Source organism: Halichoeres trimaculatus, unplaced genomic scaffold (genome assembly GCF_033239565.1).
Source record: "Halichoeres trimaculatus isolate MK-OKI-2021-1 unplaced genomic scaffold, fHalTri1.1 fHalTri1_scaffold_9, whole genome shotgun sequence".
Lineage (NCBI taxonomy): Eukaryota > Metazoa > Chordata > Actinopteri > Labriformes > Labridae > Halichoeres > Halichoeres trimaculatus.
The window spans coordinates 9,313,000-9,335,022 of record NW_027437188.1 but is presented as its reverse complement, the minus strand read 5'-3'; the positions used below and the strand labels follow the sequence as shown (position 1 = coordinate 9,335,022).

Genomic DNA, 22,023 nt, shown 5'->3' with positions numbered 1-22,023 from the left:
ATTGTTCTTTACATTAAAGGCAGTTACTGTACTCCTGTGTGTGTGTGTGTGTGTATGGTCGTGTGTACAGGTGGCGAGGTAACCAAGCCCAGGTTCACCCAGTACTTTCGGGGCAGCTTGTCTGGACTCACCATCCGACCAGGAAAGATCGAGAGCCAGAAAGTCATTTCCTGCCTGCAAGCCTGCAAAGAGGGGCTGGACATCAACTCCTTAGAGAGCCTGGATAAGAATATAAAGGTGGGCGCATACACTCTCCCACACTCACACACACACACACACACACACACATCCTGATAATTGGGTATTCTGGAAAGGACACATTGACTTGCAGTGACATGCTTCACTTCAGTGAACAATAATTGCTGATCCAGGTTTGTGCTATTGAATGAACCAAACTTACACAGATACAGGTACAACTATGAAGCAGATCAACATTTAAAAACACAAACCAGTCTAAAACAACTGCTCAGATGATCTCTTTTCACTCGCAACAATAACCTATGGTGTGAAACTGCTGCAGAAACATGCACAGAGACATATAGTAACAGTATGAAGCTAACAGGCTTTCAGGTTTGTTCGACAAAAGCTGGATGAAAACTCTTCTGTTGATGTTTAAAGAATGAGAGGAAAGATAGGAAAACTGCGACAGAAAGGTTCAGCTGATGTGTAATATTTGTGAGTGGATTCTAGAGCTGCACGATTTGGGGAAAAGGTGCGATTTGCGATTAGGTGGACAATATTGCGATTGCGATTGTGCTTGCGATTTAATGAAAAAAGTTGTGTCATGATGAGTCTACAGACTTGCTTGGTTACCATGGAGAAAAATCTGAATTGCATGTGCTGACATTGCGATTGCGATAATCGTGCAGCCCTAGTGGATTCACAGCACTGATCATTGTTACAGTCTTCACAAACTGATCAGGAGGAAGCTAAAATTAAATACAGGCCACACAGAGTGACAGAGGGAACTTCTGCTCATTCTCACTTTATGTATGGATATATCGTATTTTCCGCACTTCAAGGCGCACCTAAAAGCCTTCAGTTTTCTCAAAAGCCGACAGTGCGCCTTATAATCCGATGCACCTCATATATACCTTTACCATAGCTAGGGGGCAACGCCAAAGTATCAGCGGTAAGCAGTAGGTATTCTGCTAAGTGCTAACATTAGCTCACAGGCTGGCCCGGGCTTCTTCTCTTGTATATTGTTAGAGCAATACAGCGCCCCCCCCAAAGGTCTGGCATTTGAACTGATCTCTGGAAATGGCTTTTGTGGACGGCAGTAACGGCTTTGTCTTTACAGCGTGCTTTATTTGAAAATGGCACAGAAAATAGTAGGATCGGAAAATGTGCGGCTCCATGTGGATGTAGCCTGAGTTTGACTGACTTATCTGACCATTTTGTTGACATTCCCTTTAGCGCAGCTCCATCTAGTGGATGCATAACGCAACCCCAGCCACTACTATAGCCTCTACTCAATGCGCCTTATAATGCGGTGCGCCCTATGTATGAAAACAGTTTTCAAATAGGCCATTCATTGAAGGTGCGCCCTATACTCCGAAGCGCCTTGTAGTGCGGAAAATACGGTAAACACTGCAATGCAACTAATCAATCAACTCTTATTTGTGAAGCCCTTTACAATACACAAGGTGACCACAGTGCTTTCCATTAAAATCAACAACATCAGAACACAACAATTCAAATTCAGTATAATAACCAGTGTTGGTAATAATGGCGTTACTAACAGCGTTATTTTTTTCAGTAACGAGTAATCTAATTAGTTACTTTTCCCACTGTTGCAACGCCGACAGCGACAATGGCGTCGAGCCCAGCACGCAAGAGTTGGATATTGCTCTGTTTATTGTGCAGTATTATACAGATACAGAGAATTGCAATAATTAAAGGCCAGATTAAAGGGTTTTGTACTTGAATGCAAAGTGTGTGAATATTATTTAAAGGGATGCACGATATTGGATTTTTGCTGATATCCGATATGCCGATATCTCGAAACCCCTTTCAGACGATACCGATACCAATACCGATACCGATACCGATAATCACAAGTTTGTTTTTTTCACTGTAAAGAAAGCTAAGTCTATCCTGTACTGGAATTTATATGTTACTCTTATTGTGACGGTCTTATTTGTTTAAGAAACCTTCATAAAACAAGACAAAAAACATATGATTTTACCATAAATAAGAAATGTATTATTTTTTCAAACTCAAGACATTCAGTATTGAAATACAGAAAAATAATTTCTTTAGATCACATGAACTTTAAATGTTCAATGCATTTTTAAACATAACCAAGTTGCATTTGATTATTTTAGAGCTACTGTAACAACCTGGTGACAGACACAGAGCTCTGCAGTGCAAATAAATGAAGTGCTGCATTTTATTTAAGGAGCTTATTTTTCAGATGGAAAATAATAATAATCCTAACTGAATAGCACCTTATCGGCTGTGCATATCGGCAGAAATTTTCATATCTGCAGATACTGATAAACATGTTTTTAAGCTTTTATCAGCCGATACCGATATTGTGCCGATAATATTGTGCATCCCTAATTATTTATTTTCAGTATTTAATTTTTATTACTTTAACGAATATTTAAGGGTTGGATATTGCTCTGTTTATTGTGCAGTAGGCCTTATGTACAGTTAGAGATTTGCACTATTAAATGGCCAGAAGTTTACATTTGTGTTTTCTTAACAGTTTGCAATCTTTTTAGTTCAAATAAATACCAAATGTTCTAAAATACTGTACATAGTGTTTTTATTCTTTAATCAGTTGATATGAACATCTTTAACCTTAAAGATGTAATAGAATGTAACAATGTATAGAACATGAAAAAATAACATCACAGTTACTTTGGTGAGTAACTTATTACTCTTACAATGAGGTAACTGAGTTACTTACGTAATCACTTTTTGGGAGAAGTAATTTGTAACTGTAACTAGGGCTGGACAATTAATTGGATTTTAATTGTGATTTCAATTTTGCCATCTTACAATCATAAAAACAATATAATCGAAGAAAAACAATTAATATGCCACACAGTATAGATGTATGCAAGTTCCTGTGCTTCATAGCTCTTCTGTGTTCCATGTGCAGCCACAGCAAGTGTGTGTGACTTATGTGTATCAATAATACTGTATGTGCCACTTGCTGGTTCTTTAAATTTGTGTTTAAATCAGTACTGAAGTTTTTGAATAAATGAATAATTGTGTATATTAATTGTGATTTCAATATCGCTTAAAATAATCGGGATTCCTATTTTTACCATAATCGCCCAGCCCTAACTGTAGCTAATTCTTTTTTTAAAGTAAGATGACCAACACTGATAATAACAATACAGTACAATTATTATGGCAAGAATACCTCACCCTATTAATGTATGTTAAAAGCCAGCCTGAAAAAAAAGGTTTTCCTTGATCTGGGGACTTCCAGCAAGAGCTGGTTTGAGGACCGTAAGGCCCTAGTGGGGTCCAAAACATGCACCAAATTGGGCAGATAGGGAGGGGCAAGGCCATTAAGGGCTTAAAAAACAAAAAGCAACATTTTATAATCAATTCTAAAAAAAAGGGGGAGCTAGTGTAGGCCAAACAGCACAGTAAACAAAAGTTTACCCCACGACTCACACGATATTTACATTGTAGCATGTACATCACTACAGCATACAAAATAGAGTTAGACGATCACATATCTGTGAACACTGATTAATCATCAAAGTAAGCGTGGAATCAATTTTCTTCAGTAACTGTGTGTCTTATGTACACATCAAAGTAGAACTCTGCTGTGTGCATGTAGAGTAGAGTAGAAATAGACTGGTATGGATTTTTGGGGGCCGATACCGATACTGATTATTAGTAGGCAAGGAGGCCAATAACCAATATTTGAAGCCAATATTCATTTGCAGTCAAAATGAAAATATTGGCATAAAAAATTTGAACCATACAAACTTCAACACTTAACTGCAATCAAATGCCTTCAAGCATATGTTTATTTAACAGCTCCCAGGCTCAGCAGCACGTTTTGTAAAGTTAAATGAAAACGTAAAAAAATAAATAGCTTAAGTTTTCTACAGTAAATAAAGTTTTCCAAAATTTCTATGTAACTGCAACAAAACTGGACAGAATTGAGTTTGTGCTGCCTTTTACAGGCATGCAATGCAGTTGAATTAATTTTCTGTTTGGTTTTACATGACTGATTTTAAATGACCATCTCGGGCTTCCATCGTGTAGACAGGGAGAAGCATCAGAGCGAAAACAACACAGTTTTGAATGGGTTTCATATCCGCTGTCGGACTTTAAAAAAAGCTGATACCGATATGGCCCAAAATGCCAAACATCGGCCCCAATCATCGGTCTATCCCTAATGTAGAGAGCTGAGAACTGTAAACTACAAAGACTCGCCTGAGCTCTGTCTCTTACTAGTTTTGACCACGATATAATCCTACCATGAGTGTGAGTTTTAGTCAAGGCAATGTTGGTCACATGTACAAGAGCCCTGTAATGTATAAGATGGCAGGTATTTAATGGCATGGTGACTTCTCATTTTGGCGTGGCGGTGCAAAACAGTCATTTGAATGTAGTAGAAACCCTGTACTGAAAAGATGTTTTTTGATCCCATGTAACACAAAACGCTTAATCTTTGAAGCCACGCAGCAAAGAAAAAAATGCAAGCCACCTTAAATCTGGATCTTCCTATCTCGTCTCCCTTTCACCACCACAGCTAATCCCTCTCCCTGTGCAGTGAAAGATAGAAAGGAGACAAGACAGATAAGGGTTTGTGTAGGCCCGAAGATGCACACAAACCTCTATCAACCCACCAATCGAAGCTCCTTCAACCCTTTCGATCTCTCATAAGTCTTCTTCCAACCATCACTCTTTCTACTCTTTCCTAAAGCTCCCTGTGCTCTCCTGCAGCAAAGAGATTCTTTCCAGTCTTTTGAGGAAACATGGCAGGGTGAGGAGGGAAGAGAAGAGGAGCTAAACCTCTCTAGGGCCAGCGTAGTTTATCTTTTGAAAGCTATTTCATTTTCTTCTTAGCTGCACAGTCTGTGTGGCTCCCATAAGTCCACGGGAGGCTTAAGGACAGCGTTTAGCCAAGCAGGTGGAGAGCTGGCACAGCACAATCAGAGGAGAATAGCAGGGAGGTAAGGAGAGACGGAGGGAGGTGGAGGCAGACAGGCAGACAGGCAGCTAGCACAGCGACAGAGAGCAGAAGATGAGAGGAGAGAGGAGTAGGAGAAAGGAAGTCATGAAGGAGAAAATGACAGAGGAGAGAGGGTGCATGGAGCGCCCCATGCAGCGCTGAAGTACTGTAACCCTGCTGCTGAGAGCCAGTTTTAGGAAATAGGAGACACTCATTGCAGCTCTAACTCCAGATCACAAAACCCTCTTTAAAGAGGAGAGAGCCTCAAATCCCTGCCATCAAACCCTGCAGGAGAAGACGCACCTCCCTCAAACTATACCTAAGGGCAGACTACACAGACTTTTTCCAGCCTCTTCACTAAAAATACCCCACTGGTGTCTTTCTCTCTGATTTTGGACATTTACACCGAAGAGCCGCTGCACATTTCCATTACCTCTCATTTCCATCCTGTCTTTTGGGAAGTCCATTTGCAAAGTCATGAGTCCACCTTGAATCAGGTGATCCATCACAATGAACATTCAGTTTAAGTGACACCGCTCCTGCATGGTAACACGACGCAAACATACTGTTCATTATGATGGATTACCTGATTAAAGCAAGTTTCAGGCGTTTGCACGCAGATGTTCTTACTATGAGGTGAAATGAGTGGCTGGCAGGAGGCTGGGATGAAGTCAATTAAATCCTGAATGTTTTAAAGACAGTTGGACCTCTAACTGAGGAAGTTACTGAGCTAAAGCAAATGAATCCCTTTATTGTTCCCTCTTTGTCAAAACCTTTACAGCTGCATCACATTTTGCTGCCAAGTCAAGAATGCAGGTAGTGATTTAAGACCTCCAAAGGTTGGAAAACAAAAGAGTTTGCCCCTCTGTTTAAACATAATGAAAGGAGAAAGAATAAAAGTTGAAAAGAGGGGAAAAGATGAAGTTTATGAGGTTAAAAGATTAAGATGAGGAGCTAGAAATGCAAAACTCACTAAGTGTGGCTCCAAACTTTGGTTCATTCCACTTTCCTGTGGTCCCAGGCTTGAACTCACTGACGTTTAAGGCTAATGAGCGAGTTCCGGTTTATTTGCAGTGAAATAATCCCGACATTAGGAAAACTGTGCAACACGTTATATTCGTAGCAGCCACGTTGCTAAATTTGGTTTACCTGCATCTCACAAGGACGTCTGCACGTGCCACATGTTGCAGAGATAAAAATGACGTACGACGTCTCACTCCTGTAGTTTAATTACGTCCATTTCCTCTTATCCTAGCCATTCTTAGCAAAGATAGTACAGATGTAAGATGTCTCACTCCTTAGTATTTCGATTCCGAAAAATGAAAACACAGACGTCAAAAAAGTACTAGTCTACAAAGGCCCTGAAGTCCAAAAGTAAAAATATTATATCTTGCAAACAAGTAAATCCTGTAAAGCCTGACCCATCAAAAATAGCCCAAAAATCAAAGTTTAGACATTTTTTTAAGTCAAGTTTTTAGTGCGCATGCACTCTTTCAATGCAGATTTTTTTTTATTTTTTTTTTAAAGAGTAGACATTTAGACGTTAATCTTACTGAAACATCTTGAAATTAAGAAATATTTTTCTTTAAATAAAAATGTGGATAATTTCAGGGCAAAAATACAAACTACAGCTGCCTGTAGGGATAGAGAACTTTTTTTAGAAGTAAAATATTTAGCATGTTGATGAGAAAGAGGTCTTTAAAACTCATGTAGCCTATCAAATATGATACGTTTTGTATGAATGGGTTAATTAGTGGGATCTTGCACACACTATAAAGTAGTCGATGCTTCTCTCTGCCGATAATTTGGCTGAATGTCTCCAAATCAAGCAGTTACCTTTAGAAATGATCCCTATCTTATGCAAACAATACATTTATTTTGTCGACACATTTTAATCTCTTGTGCGCAGAATTTACCAGGACTGAAAAAATAATATTTTTGTGACTTATAGGGCTCTGTACCAATCTACAGTCACCAAAGACTCATCAACTATCAAACATTTACATGACTAATTCTATCATTGATTTTTGACAAATGGTTGTACCCCAGACATGACTTTTCACGATGCTGTTCAGTTTCATTTGAAGAGGCTGTGCAGGGTTTTTAGGTAGTTTTAAACCACTCTTATTCTTGTACTGATGTCTCCTTCTTCTATTTAATTGCTGTTTTCAGGTTGGGTTATCTGGGTCAATATTCAGCTCTCACCCAGAAGGAGCTGTGTTTAAGACTCAGCTTGTAAAGTTTCTCAGTGAAGACTTAGTAAGCAGAATTTTCTATAATGTGTTGTACTCATGGCTGTAACATGAACAAACTTTGGCGGTTGCTTCCCCTATAACTATAGTAAAGCAATAAAAATGTATTATTCTTGCATTATGATACATAATTTTACAAGACCAGGAAAGGAAGAAAATCATTTATCATTTCAATGATTTGCATACTGAAAAATAAATAAATTAATAAATAATAATCTAAAAAGCTGTATTTAATGGACGAGTGGTATTCAAACATGTGATGCTATATTCAGTAAACCCTCTTAAACGGGAAAAACTAAAACTAAACTTTACAGAGGTGGATTGAAGTGCTGGTTCTGTATTTGTAATCCTGAAAAACAACAGATTTTGCCCAAAAGGGTCACAAGAGGAAATACAGCATGGCATTTTTCAACGGTGCTTTAAAATAACATCTTGATCTTATGTACAGCTTTACATTTTTATATCAGGCTGTGTTGTCCTGATGTTTATCGATCAATTACCTTTTCACTATGTTTCCGTTTTATATTACCACTGTTTTCCTTATCAAGTGCAACTTTACTAAACCATGGCACTCTGCAATACTATTTGCACTTTTCTTTTTTCTAGCCCTATAAATGTATGTCAAATATCATAAGCAATGTTTAAATTTGTAATAAGGTGAAATCATCCCTTCTCATTGTACATAAATGATCATACATACATTTCTATTGTATACGGCAGGAATTCTATGCCAGTTACCCTTATATACTTGTTACATTTCACATTTTATTTAAAACTGATGCTTTGTGGTTGTAATTGTCGATCTTGCAGAGGTACCTTAGGGCAATTTGACTCCATTTTTCATGACAGAGTAGTACATTTCTACCAATAAAAAGTGCATTAAAAATAACAGTGATACTAATTCTGTCCATCCGACTAATCCGTCAGTCCTGGAGAAATCATGCCTTTATCGGAGTTTCATAATAAAGTACTGTGTACTTTTTGTGTTGAAAATGATGTGATTCAGCTGCATGATCATTTGTGGGACCACAGTTTGGGGTGCAGCCTCACAATTTCTCTACATTGCATCACACAAATGCCTTTATTTTGTCTATCCTCAGTGATATAAACAGAGAGTAAAACATAATGGGGAAAAAAGTGAGTTGAACACACATTAGACTCCTTGGTTACAGAAATGAGCCCTCAGAAAACCTGACTCACCGTGTCAGTATCAAGTGGCCTTGAATGGCTCTGTGACAGCCGAATCTGTCTTTTGGTAGCTTCTTGCTGGCTCATTCATCAGTGAAAATCTTTTCAAGGTGACACATAATTATTGGTAAAAGGACAGCTTGTCGTGGTGCCCCCTGGTGGCATCATAGCTAACCCGAGGTTAAAGCTAGTCCTGGCTTATCAAAGGACCTCGCAGGCTTGACCTGAAAACAGTTCATCTGCTAAAACTCGAACAGCTTGAGTGCAGCGATGAGTGGCTATATTCCGTCAGACATTTTATCTGTAAATATTTCAGCTCTTGAGTGATAACTTTTTCCCCCTCCATCTTTCCTTAGTTTCACTTCAACCCTGCCCAGTCCATCTTGGTAATGGAGGGGGAGGACATGGAAAACATGAACGCCGCTGTGAGAAAAGTGTCCTACATCAACTCTCGCCAGTTCCCTACACCAGGCATCAGACGCCTGCACATCTCCACTGATGTCCAGTAAGAAACCAATCTTTTTATCTCCCTTTGACCTGTTTGTGTATTTTTATTTTTATCTGCACTCTCATTTACCTCCACTTGTTTCTGCATCTCTAAACCTCCTACCTCAGATATGAAGTGTCTCAACCCGCCTTGAAACTCCTGTTAAGTGTGAAAAAACACAGCAACTATCACAGCCGGGCTAATACATTGTTCCTTTCTCATCCGTTGATCTCTACCCCGCCTTCTCCTTCCTCTCCCTTGGTTCCTCCTTTCCTCTGCTGTCACTTTCCTTTTCCTTTAATACACCACTTTCTGTTCGCTGTCGCCATCGGGGGCTCGTTTTTACATTTTCATGTCATGTATTAATAATTCTGCCAGGGTTTTGCCAGAGGTACGCGAGAGCAGGAGAGATATAAAAATAAAAAAGGAGGAGAGCATGTGTGTAGAGGAGGGTGAGGTAGAGAAGGAGGGGGGCTGGCTGGTAAAACAGCCTCCCTCGGTGGGTTACCATTAAAATTCATGATTGTTTTAAATATATGTAGACCCCTGCAGCACAGCCCTGGGGTTTCACTCTCCACCCTCCTGTTGGGTTCGATGCACGGCTCTGGGCCTGCGGACTTCAACTCACACAACAGGAGTGTGCGTGCCTCTGTGTGTGTTTGTGTGTATGCTTGTTGGTATGTGTGCTGCACAGGCTGTTAGTGATGAAGCAGTGTCATTGTAGCTCGCGGCACATAGATTATCAAGGAATACATTATGCTAACCACGGCTGAGCTTGCGTCACCGCTAAATGTTGTTTAAATTAAGTTTTTCATGCAGACTGCTGACTCGTGTGCCGGCTGCAATAACACGCCTGTGTGTGTGTTTGTGTGTAAGGGATGGAAACAGCAGGGCAACAGCAGTTCTTAAGGATATGTGTGGATAGTTTGATGTGACCTTCATACTTAAAGGATACAGTCATTGTGATGATAAATTTATTTACTCATAATCAGAGCACAAAACAAGTGGGCTAAGTTTGATGAAGCCTGAAATCTTGTCTGCTGCAGCACTCATCACTGCTTCAATAAGTAGGAAGATATGGGATATTTCCAGGTGATGCAGTTGAACTTACTTCATGCTGATATCTGAAAACAACATCCACAATCCCAGACTGTATAAAACATGGATGCAGTATTAGGCCTTGTACACATGTAGCCAGGTACTTTCAAAAACATATTTCCCACCTCATTTGTTTTTGAGAATACTTTTGTCCACACATACTGGGTAAATCCGCCAATAAGTGTGGCTAGAAGCGCACCAAATCCATATTTGGCAGTGTTTTTCAGACGTGACACCTGTGCCAGCCAATCAGAATGAGCCCCCATCATTCATCTGTGATGTTTGAGAACCAAAAACTACTGCCACATACATTAAACAGTGGCTCCGTTTACATGCAGTCAGTAACCCTTTCATTTTTGGAAAACTAGCAATAACCCAGTTGCCCACAGCTATGGAAAAACCAATTACCCTTTTGAGAAGCCTGTATGTGCTTAAAACCCCAAAACCAGCCCTGGGTTACTCCTTTTCTAACCTGAATATTTGGTCATGTCTACACTTATTGGGATATCCCCATCAAAAAGAACATTAATTTGTGTTCGGTGCATGTTCTGCTTGCGAGGAGTCTTGGTCTTTTGAGTACAGGAAGTCGATCATACTGCTGCTGTTGTTCGTATTGCTTGTGTTGCTATGGATAAAGGAAGATGAAGCGGAAATAATGCGTCAGGACAATTTTGATCGGTGTACCACCTACAAGGGAAAAACCCTATTTGCTTGTAAATGGGTTATTCTGAATGTTCCAGAAACTGGAATATTGACTGCATGTAAACATAGCCTGTGATTTCATCTCCAACAAGAACATGCCGAAAATTCCTTACGGAAGACGGTGAACCTCTAATTGTTCCCCCTGTTATTCAGCAATTTTTCACCAGGGCTCACAAGGCAGAGGTCGCATTAGTGCTGGTCCCAAACTGTACCCAATCGACACGTGGCGCATTTATTATTGGTTGTGGGGACCTCTTAAATGGAAAAGCCAAAAAGAAAAACAAACAAACAAACAAAAAATAACAGCAAATCTTTGCAATTTTTGCCTTTTTTCTGCTTGAAAATCTTCAACTGAGCATAGATAAAATTTGAGTTTTCTGATCAGCTTTTTCTCTCTTTTCTGCTTAACTACATTGTTCAGTAAATGTTAACACACCAGTGCTGGGGCTATATAAATGAAGCTTGATTCATTGCAAATATTGCATCCCTTGTCAGTAAGTTTTGATCATAGCCAAAAGGGTAATCTTCAAAGCTTGAGGGGAAAAAGGAAAGAGGATGACCCAATTGAAGATTCACAAGAGAATTTATAAAACGAAAAAAAGTCTGAAAATTCTGAAAGAAACTTTTACTTGAACAACAAGAACACAAGGAAAACTCATGAGATGAACAATTTACAAAATAGGCACAGGGTGGCCTCCGCCAAGCATTTTGTGATTGTCACCAACACTTTAGTCTTACTTTAATGTTATACTCCCTTTCAGCAGACTGTCTGCAACAATTTTGTGTTAGTCGCAGGTTTGTATGATAATTTGTTTCCTGACAGTGTTGAAATTATGATGACCCGGTACATATTTCATATTCTGGATCTTAGTATGTAGAATATTGGCAGGATCTGGATCATACTTTTACATCCGTCAGAAATTATGGTGACCTTGTCTTGTATTGTTTTGCAAAGCAATCCGACCATTTAACGTGGAGTTATATACACATATGGTGAAAACGGCCCTATCTCACAATGAACCACAAGAATCCTTTAAAAAAGTCCTGGATCCAGACGGTGATCTGGATCACCTGCAAAATTTAACCACTTCTTCCTTATCACATTTTGAACATTATCTGAAAATTTCATCAAGATCTGTTTGTTACACACAACAAAAAGGGCAAAACACAGCAGTGATATCTTGAACCCAGAGCCAAAGAAAAACCAAAAGTCTGAACAGGCAACCATAAGTATCACATTAAAAAAAAACAGTTACTGAACTCTGACAGCCCAGTCTAGATTAAATATGTACGAGTTGTTTTGACGAGTCACAGCGGCAAAGCTGTAATTAATAGAATTTATCATGGCATTGTATTAAAAGCATTGTTCATTCTGACTAACAGCTGCTCCAGACATTTGATGCTGAATCAGTGTCAACAGAAAATTTTGCCCGTGGTTTTCCTTCTTTTCCAACTGTGACATATCACAACACATGAAAAACATGGTTTGGAGTGAAGGTTGAGTGTTTTTCTCAGCAGGTCATTCAGCCAACGCATATAGAAAAACACTTATTGCTCTCAGTGAGAAGTGAAATACATTCATAATGCCAGCAACGGCCTTCATGATATAGAAAATAGAAGTCTCATATAGTCTTCTTCCCACCACTCAAGGATGAGCTTTGAACATGCCTCATTCACGGTTACAGTAACAAAGTGGTGTGCAAGGCCAGTTATCAGCTCATTATTAGCAGACTAGCAGCCGTTGAATGTGAGTTTTGTATACTGCCGTAGGACATCTTTGAAATGTGCACAGGAGGATTTTGGGATCAAACCTTAAATATTATGACTAAAGGACAACTGGCTCTACCTCTGGGGCACAGTCACCAAAAAGAAGTTGAAAAGGAATCATAATGTAAAAATAAACTGTGATTAACTTAGCTCTAACAGAAAGAAAAGACCACCTCTGAAGGATTTTTATCAACTGATTTTCTTATTTCTGTTTGACAATGATTTTAAATGTTTCCACTTAAGTTTTGCTGCTGTTGTGTTTGTGAAATGTTGTCAGTTCATTTCCCCAGCTGCTGATTGGTCGTTCTGTTTTCACGGCGATTAAATTGTGTCAGCCCTGGACTGTGTGTCTCTGACTGGTGTTTTTTCCAGAAGCAAATCTGTTTGTAGAGCCCCACTGATAACACAGGTGATTAAATTTCCAATTTGTTGCTTTAGGGCCACGTCCAGAACTCACACCAACTCAGCCAGATTCACCGAGAGGCTGACACATGGCCTCTCGCCATCACACGTCAGCAAGTGTTCAAACAAACTCCCACGAACCCCCACAGACTGTGTCACCCCTCACAAATAAAACAAGATGATGTTAATTAATTCCTCCAAATGCAGTCCAATTAGTTTCATGCTGACGACTAATAACTGCAATTACTGGAGGCGCTGAAAAAATAAAAGTAACCAGTGTTAATCTTTGCAACAGCCCTTTAAGGCTCCCCTGTCATATTTCTTTATAATTAAGTTGGACCAGCTCCAGCTTTTTTGTTTTTTTTTCCTGTTTGCTCTGCAAGCCGACACGGCAGCCGCCTGTCTGCATCACTGAGTTTGTATCTCCCACAGCTCACAACAATGGCTTGATGCCCAACAGCCAACAGACACACACCACCAGCTGTGGCCACAGGAGAGGAGAGGAGAGATTACACCGAGCCCCCAAACCTGTTTTTTGTCTCAAACCGTGGACTCAGACAAGTGACTGCAGAGGATTAGAGACAACTGTTCAGTTTCTATCAAACTGTGAGGCAGAGATTTGAAGGTTTTGAATCTTATTTTTCCTGAAAAGAAATGTGAATATTCAGCCAAGTGAAGGGAGTAAGCCTCCAAAGGTAGAAACAGTTCAAGAATACCTCAAAAAACTTAAAACTCACAGAAACTTGCCCAAATTTTTCAAACCAGTTCTACATTAAAGCAAACTAAAATCAATTTGCGTTATTGTATTGATGAGCTCAGTCATTTCCAGAGACAGTACTATCTTGACTTCTGTCTCCAAACTATGAAATATGCTAAATAAAATACATGAGTATATTTTTTACATGTACACATTGGCCTTCCCATTGCAAATATATTTAAAGGGGCCATAAAATAGGTCATTGACATTTGACTTCGAGATTTCGACCTTCGTGACGACACGAAGATCCTTTCTTTTTATTGGAGTAATCTGATAAAGCAGCTCCTCCTCTGTGATGTCAGTTAGTCACACAACCGCCACCGAGGGATACACCAACCAAGAGCCGAGTATAAATAAAGCTCCCTGCTAGCTCTGGCTAACTTGACTGAGTGCTAACATAGTGATGAACTGACGGTAGAGGCGATCTTTAGACGACACTTTCAGCATGATGGATAAAACAGACAGAGAAAAGTGAAGGAGCAGGATGGAGCCCTGTTATAGAAATAGTTTATTGGTGAAGTCTGCCTATATTTCCATGTATAAACTATACATGTTACAGTACCGGTTTGACTCACCACACTGAAGCGTCCGGAGATGATCTGTGTCGAGGTGGATTTTCTTCCTCCTGAGCTGCAGAACCGTCCGGGTCTGACTCGAGGTCCAATACAAAAGGACGTATCCTATACTCTGCCATTTTATTACTGCTATCAAAGCCTTACGGTGAAGTTTTGGAAAACAGCAAACTCGCCCGGTCTGCTCCATTCAATGTGGCGATTTTGTAAATACTGCCCTTCTGCAAAAACCGCCCCCTGGCTCTACCCCCTCCGCCCCTCTGATAGAACTGACCAATCAGAGCACAAAGGGCTGTGACGTTGCGAGGTTACTGGAGGTCATTCTCCAAACGGAGCGTTTCAACGAGATCTTCAGAATGGCCTAAAATGAGGATGTTGCGAACGCTATTGTGGGGCAATGAAGGAACTAAATGACTTGTACTGAGGGCAGAAATGCTTTACAGGCATCTTAGTCTGGCATCGTGAAAAGGAGAAACAAGCATGATATGTCCCCTTTAAATAATGTAAATATTGAATTATAAGATTGTAAAATTAATTTTTAGATCATGATTTTAGTCTTGTAATGAAATTTACTCGATTCTTTAATCGAACAACTCAAAGATAACACAAGAGGATCTATATCTTAGTTCAGCATTTATTCTGGTCACAGGTAAGGTACAGCGCTGGAAGCAATACAATTTTTTAACAGTCATTGTTACACCCATACAGAGTAGAACTTAACACCGAGAGTAATTGGCCAAAAAACATTACTGACACCACTGTCTTAACGCACAGCTGGTGTGAGTTTTCTGAGGGATGTGCTATCAAAGTGTATGACTGTTGAATCAGAGAATGGAGCTGGGAGACTGGGTGGAAGTTTACACAAGGTCAGACCTCAGACACAAGCTGGAGACAGAAGCTATCTGTCAGATAAACATACATCAACCCTGAACACAGCATATAACTCGATTAAAATGCTAAATTATATAAATTATTACAAGAATACATATCAGTCTTGTGAGCTACTCACAGCACTTGTAACGTCACATAAAGGCAGCAGCTGCTCTAAATCACAGGAAAACAGCTGTGTGAATGATTTAATAAAAGATAATACAAGACAATCCTTGGTTGCACTCTGCAGGTATAAGGTGTATGTTGGCGCTATTCTATTAGCGGCCTGTGGGCCACATGTGGCCCAGAAGCTAACCCTTTGAGTGACCCAAAAGCAGCTGCCAAGTACTTGGGATTCGGGTCAAATGAGAAAAACATCTTTTACTAACAGTGACAATTTCAAAAAATAAATAAATATACATTTCAACATTATTACATATATTCACTGCAACACCTATCGTAACCTAGCAACTAACCCTGATGCATTGTGTCATTGAGCAGGTGCATTTGAAAAGTTAAAATTAGCAATCCTACACTGGTGAAAATAGCATGTCTCTTTCTACCTATAAAGAAAAAATCTGCAAGAATAATTGTCAGTTTAATCCTCCATGGACTGAAAAGTGTTTATTTGTTTTACTAACAAAACCAGAAACCAAACCGAACCAAGCGTTTCAGACAAACTTTCCTGAGGTATCTCAGGAGGAGGTGGCTAAAATTCAGAGTATGACTGTGTCTTCCAACCAGAGCTGTACTACAATAAAGCAGACTTGCAAAGCTTAGGAGAGGACCACAGCAGCTTATCTTTGCTGCTAGAAATGTGCGGCCCAGCTCATGTCCTTAGTCTGAAAATCTGTCTGGACTGAATTTTTAATTGAATAGCCCTGGTATAGTCCTCATAAACCAATTTAAAGGTCCCATATTATGCTTCTTTTCTGCAGTTTAATATGGACCATTGATGTCTTCATGGAATGGTAGTAACATGTTTTGGTCCAAAAAGCCAATAAATCAAGCACAGCAGCATTGTTTTCAGGCTCTCATAGCCCCTCTGTTCAGAACGGTCTGATTTAGTGGGCGTGACCTTCATATGTAAATGAGCCACCGCTGATACCGCCCCGCTCTTCAGCATCACTGAGAGTGGTGCCACAAGCTCCGAGTGTACAATGTTTAGAAAACAGCAAAGCTTGTTGGCCTTAACATTACAGGCTAAAACAACAGGCTACCCGCAGCTAAAGTTAGCATCCTGAAGCTAACACGGAGACAGGGGGGACACTGAGGAAAAGCTCTTACATCTGCTCCACAGCACACAGCATTTAAAATACTCACATTTCCAGGGTCCTAGGTTTGTTTGCTGATGGCTGGTAATGCGCCTGTCTATTTGCTAGCCCTCTGTTGTACTGTCCAAAGTTGGAAAAGCAGTTGGACGTGAAGTGACTAGCACACACATGCACAGTTTTACTGAGCGTAGCTGGCACATTTCCTTGATAAATGAACTCTAGTCACTTAGTCCGAGATAGGAAGCTTGTGCATAAAACTATGTGGCTGTTTACAGCCAAAAACAAAGCAGTGATGGCCCTTCAACTTCACTATTCTGGGAGTGGGCGGGGAGGGGGTGCTGGGGTGTCTGCTCCGGTGGACTAATTAGGTCAGACTTGCTCCTGATTGGTCAAAAAAAGGAATCGCTGACGCCGGGAAATCCCCAAAATCCAAACAGCTCGTTTTAGGTCAGGATTTTACATTCATAAGCTCTACTAAGTACAGGTTTTGTCATCAAATATCACATTTTGTGGGCTGGAAGGAAAGCCAAAGACCCACATATTCACTAAAATACTTGTGTTTTTTGCATAATATGGGACCTTTAATTTTCACTTTTTAGAAATCTTAACTATATTTTTTATTAGCTTGTTTACACAGGACCATAAATCCATTATGAGCAAGCCTCCATCAGAATTTGGCAACAGTTGCGAGGCAAAACCTTCCTTTCAACCCACAGAAGCCAACGTATAACCAGATGCTGGTGTTACTCCTTTTTGCTGTGAGTATGAGCCAAGAGAGTTTGATGGATGGAGATGCAAGAGAAGAGAGTTGAGTTGTAACAAACTATTAGTTTATTATAATCATCACAAAGCGGCTTCATCCCTTTTAGCTTTTTATGATCACAGTTCAACGTCTGACCATCAGGTGCATCTGTGTTCTTATTTCAGCTCTGGTTATTTGTTTTGGTGCTAAGACTTGGCAAGCTTCTGCTCTAGGGCTTATCTTTAGTGTACTCTGCAAATGAAGTCATTCTCAGCTGGATATAAAAGGTTGAAGCACCAGCTTGGAAATGGTGAAACCTGAAGGACTTTGTCTGGTATTGGGTCTTTTATTTCTGTAAGTGCTTCCATCATTCACTGGCTCTCAATCAGGAAGTTTGTCGACTGTCTGACGTCAAACAGTTTGCAGCAGAGCAGACATGATGGAAACTTACAGAAAGAAAGAAACTCCAGGCTTAATGTAGCGTGGGTTTATCTGACCTCTCTGTAACAGAATGTTTCCATCTGTTAAAATCCTCATTAGGTAGTAAGTCATGTAGAATTAATAAGGAAATAATCTGTCTTTACTTTACACCCCAATAGATATTGATGCTCAAGTTGACTGCTTAGCCTGCATACAAGAAGCACCTCTGGTTAGATTGAAAGTCTAACCAGAGCTGAATACATTAAATCTCAGATTTTATTCAATAGTTTTCCTTTTCTGAAGGCCTGAGCTGACTGAGTGTGTTTTATTATATTTGCTTTTTATTTGGTGATTCATCTACGAATGGTTCAGACCATTTGTAGAGGAAAGGCAGGGGTCAAGGAATGAGGAGGAAATGCTTTTTGTATTCCACAAGTATTTTTTTCTTCTCATTTTAAGAGAATTCAAAGGTCAAAAGGAAGAAACAAATCTGTCCCACTCATTTATCATGCAGAGAAATCATTAAAGACTGTCAATTGTAGAGCAGCCTTGTGTGTTGATTTTTCAAGTTTTGGTGCAAAAAGTTCATTGACATCATTTGAGATTCCTCCCCTCTGAATTAGAAGTCCAGCACAGAGTACTGCATGTGTCAAATCTTTTGATGTTATTAGTCATCGGTACCTTTTTAAAAATACGCCAGAATAACACACCTGATGTTTTGTCATTCCTTGTTTTGTTACCACCACAGGTGTTTTCTGCTAGTGACGCAGCATCTTACGTGGTTTTGAAAAAAAAAGTACAGAATGACATCAGCAGGGTATCTAATCACCTCCATCATGTGCGTAGGATGTAGAGTCAGGTGATCTAGTTTTATTCATTGTACACAGACACATTCTTAAAAACTGTTTTGCACCTTAAGATGAGAAAGAGTATGGGAAATTCATGGTATAGATGTTTGCACAGAGGCACAGCTTACAGCAGCATTCAGAGGAGAAAGCACAGCTCACACGACAGCTGAAATCCTGTGTCCCAGGTTTGAAATGTAGGAAATAAGCTTATTAGGATTGTTTCCTATAGCTGGTTACAGAGCTACAGTCAGGAGAGACAGCATTGATTTCCCTCCCACTGACAGATGTTTGTGTGCTTGAAAGGGCCTTCGGTGGAAAGTAAAAGCAAAAATCTGGTTGTTTGTTCTGCTTTCACGGTTTGAAACACCACCAACCCCTCTCCCCCTTCTCCGCCGCCACCAGCCCCCTCAATCCTTTTCTCTCTCCCTCCTACCCTGTCCTTTTCTCTTTGCCACATATCTTGTTTTCTGTTTGACTGATGGTTAATCTGATGTCTTAACAATGTGTGTATGAATAAATACATTAGAATGCTTTTGAGTCAGATTTCCGCACCGAACGTGTGTATGTGTTTGTATATATGCGTCCTTTTGAGCAGCAACCTATCTTCACTCCTAGAAAGCAAAGGCAGATCCATGCACCAGGGGTTGCAAGAGGATGCTGTGCATATTAACACATGCTGTCACATGCTGGCAGACATGTATGTATGCAAACACAGCACGCGCACCGCTGCGGGCCTGAGTCTGCAGCCAGAGCACTCATAGAGCTTTTTACCCCCTGAATGACTGCACACAGCGCGCTCTGGCTGTGGATTTAACAGCTTTTCTTTTACAGCTTAGAGGTCCTGTTGGTATTGATAAGCTTTATTAGCTGCTGTAATGTTCCACAGCTTTACATTCTGATGCTGAATAGGTATGCAGCAGCTTGTGCTAAGGACAGAGCCACTTTATTAAATGTCCTAAAGTGCTCTTCTGTGCCCACTGTCACCCTTTGGATGGTTCTTATATAAGACCTTCTGTTCGCTGAATAGAGTCCAGAAGCACTGAGTTAAATAAGTCTCGAGAAGGAAATAAAAGAGTGAACTTTGCAACCCTGTCTTGCACTGAAGGGCAACAGCAGAGACATGGATGTTATTGTTTGAAAGAGTTCATGAACTGTTCTCAAATTGAGAGCCAGTTAATCATCTCACTGTAAAAGAAAAAAGTCATTTCCAGCAGAGAAATATACAAATATCTCTTTTCACTATTAAACATCCTCAGCTGGTGTGATATTATCATTAGGGTTACTTCCTTTGAGGCAGAAAAAAAGCAGATGGACTCATGTTCTGTCAATATTCAAGAATTTTAAATATCTTTTTTTTTTTTCAAATGTATTCCTTCCTGGTGCTGTATGGTGGTGCAACAGTTAGCGCTGTGGCCTCACAGCAAGAAGGTCACCAGTGCAATTCCCAGCTTGGCTGGTGGGTCTTTCTGTGTGGAGTTTGCATGTTCTCTCATTGCATGTGTGGGTTCTCTCCGGGTCCTCCAGCTTTTCCTCCCACAGTCCAAAAACATGCTAACCAGGTTAACTGGTCACTCTAAATTGTCCATAGGTGTGAGTGTGTGCGTGAATGGCTGTCTGTCTCTGTGTCAGCGCTGCGATTGGCTGGCAACCAGTCCAGGGTGTACCCTGCCTCTCGCCCAATGACAGCTGAGATAGGCTTCAGCCACCCGTGACCCTGAACAGGATAAGCAGTTCAGAAAATGGATGGATGAATGGGTATTCCTTCCTGTCTGTCCATTTGTCATTTCCTCTAAAATCATGCACTGCATAAAAATGAAATCTTGTAAGGTGTTTTATTTTAAGTAAAGATTGTCTTTTTATTCTCGATTTGAGCCTTCAACTGATCATCCAGAAAAATGTCTTATTTTTAGTTATGTACAGACAAAAATGAGATCCGAATTGCTTATAACAAGTAAAAGAAATCTGTCAATGGAACGAGAGAAATTTGCTAGAAAATTTACAAAAAAACTAGAATTGTGTCTTAAAACAAGTAACTTTTCCTTTATTTCATTGGCATATTTATTTTTTTTACGTGTTACAAGCAATTCAGACCTAATTTTTGTCTTAAGATAACTTGCAACAAGACATTTTTGAACTAGTCAGGTGAATGTGGCTCATAGTGTCTATAGAAGTCTTAAAAGACAGTCATTCATTCATGCATTCATATCCTAAACCACTTATCCTGTGCAGGGTCCCAAGTGGCTGGAGCCTGTCCCAGCTGTCATTGGGCGGGGTACACCATGGACTGGTCGCCAGCCAATCACAGGGCTGACACAGAGACAGACAGCCATTCACACGCACACACTCACACCTAGGGACAATTTAGACTTTTCAATTAACCTGATGAGCATGTTTTTGGACTGTGGGAGGAAGCCGGAGGATACGGAGAGAACTCATGAATGCACGGGGAGAATATGCAAACTCCACACAGATAGGCCCACCGGCCAAGCTGGGAATTGAACTGGAGACCTTCTTGCTGTGAGGCTGCAGCGCTACCCGTTGCTCCACCTTGCAAACCCTACATTTTCTACTTAAAATGAGACAGAAACACTTAAAAAAGGTTTCAGCTTTTGCAGTGTGAATGGTGATGGTTATCAATATTTCATTGAACTTTTCTCATGTTGAATTGAACTATGGTAGCTTAACAATAATTAATGCCTTTTTAAAACCTTGAACTGTTGATTTGTTAGTGAGAGGAATAGGTTTTCTAGATTAATCATATATTGTTAGTGATTAATGCTGTGGCATGTCTGACAGGACTCTGACAATTCAGTCATTTGAATTTGTCTGTATGTCTGCATCCTTTGCTTTTCAGTGGGGCACAGGGTGGAGTACCAAATGTAGCCACAGGCACAGACATGTTTAATTCTGATTTCTTATAGAATAGAATAGAATAGAATAGAATAGAATAGAATAGAATAGAATAGAATAGAATAGAAAATACTGTATTTATGCCCGAGGGGAAATTCAGGAGTCACCGCAGCATTTAAGAAAACAAAAGTAAGAAAGAGTATAGAAAGTGCAAAAAAGTCCATAAGAAATTAGATGACGACATCCCGTCCACCACTCGTCCACCACTCTCCAGCCCAGCCAGTCTCCACCTCCACAGGGTCCAGGACTGAACCCCCCAGAAGTCTGTTCAGTCTCTGTCTCCTGGATCTTGTCTGCTCACAGCAGGCGAAGCTCCTCCAATGTGGCGCCAGCGTCCGATGTCAGCTCTGTCAGCCACGTCCGTGAACAGCACGATGCCGCTGGGTTAGCACAGCTAGCTCGCTAGCTTCTTATGACTTTCTCTCACCCAACTGATGATGAGCTCTTATTCCAGGCTTAAAATCAACCAACCACCTGCTTTTGTTAGTACGCTGAGGCCAGCTCATGTTGAATTCAGACAGAATGGTGCTGCATTCAAGGCAAACTGGACGGGTGGCAACTCTAGCTGTCATAGAGGCT

The 22,023-nt window shown here is 40.3% G+C and overlaps 1 protein-coding gene across 1 annotated transcript in view; it reads left to right on the top strand.

Moving 5' to 3' along the window:
* LOC141798031 (calsyntenin-2-like) overlaps positions 1-22,023 on the top strand; it is a 398,473-nt gene that overhangs the window by 349,596 nt on the left and 26,854 nt on the right. Inside the window, exons 10-11 of the mRNA XM_074679796.1 lie at positions 71-237; positions 8,952-9,100. Of these exons, the coding sequence (XP_074535897.1) occupies positions 71-237; positions 8,952-9,100 (316 nt within the window). The remainder of the gene's footprint in view (positions 1-70; positions 238-8,951; positions 9,101-22,023) is intronic.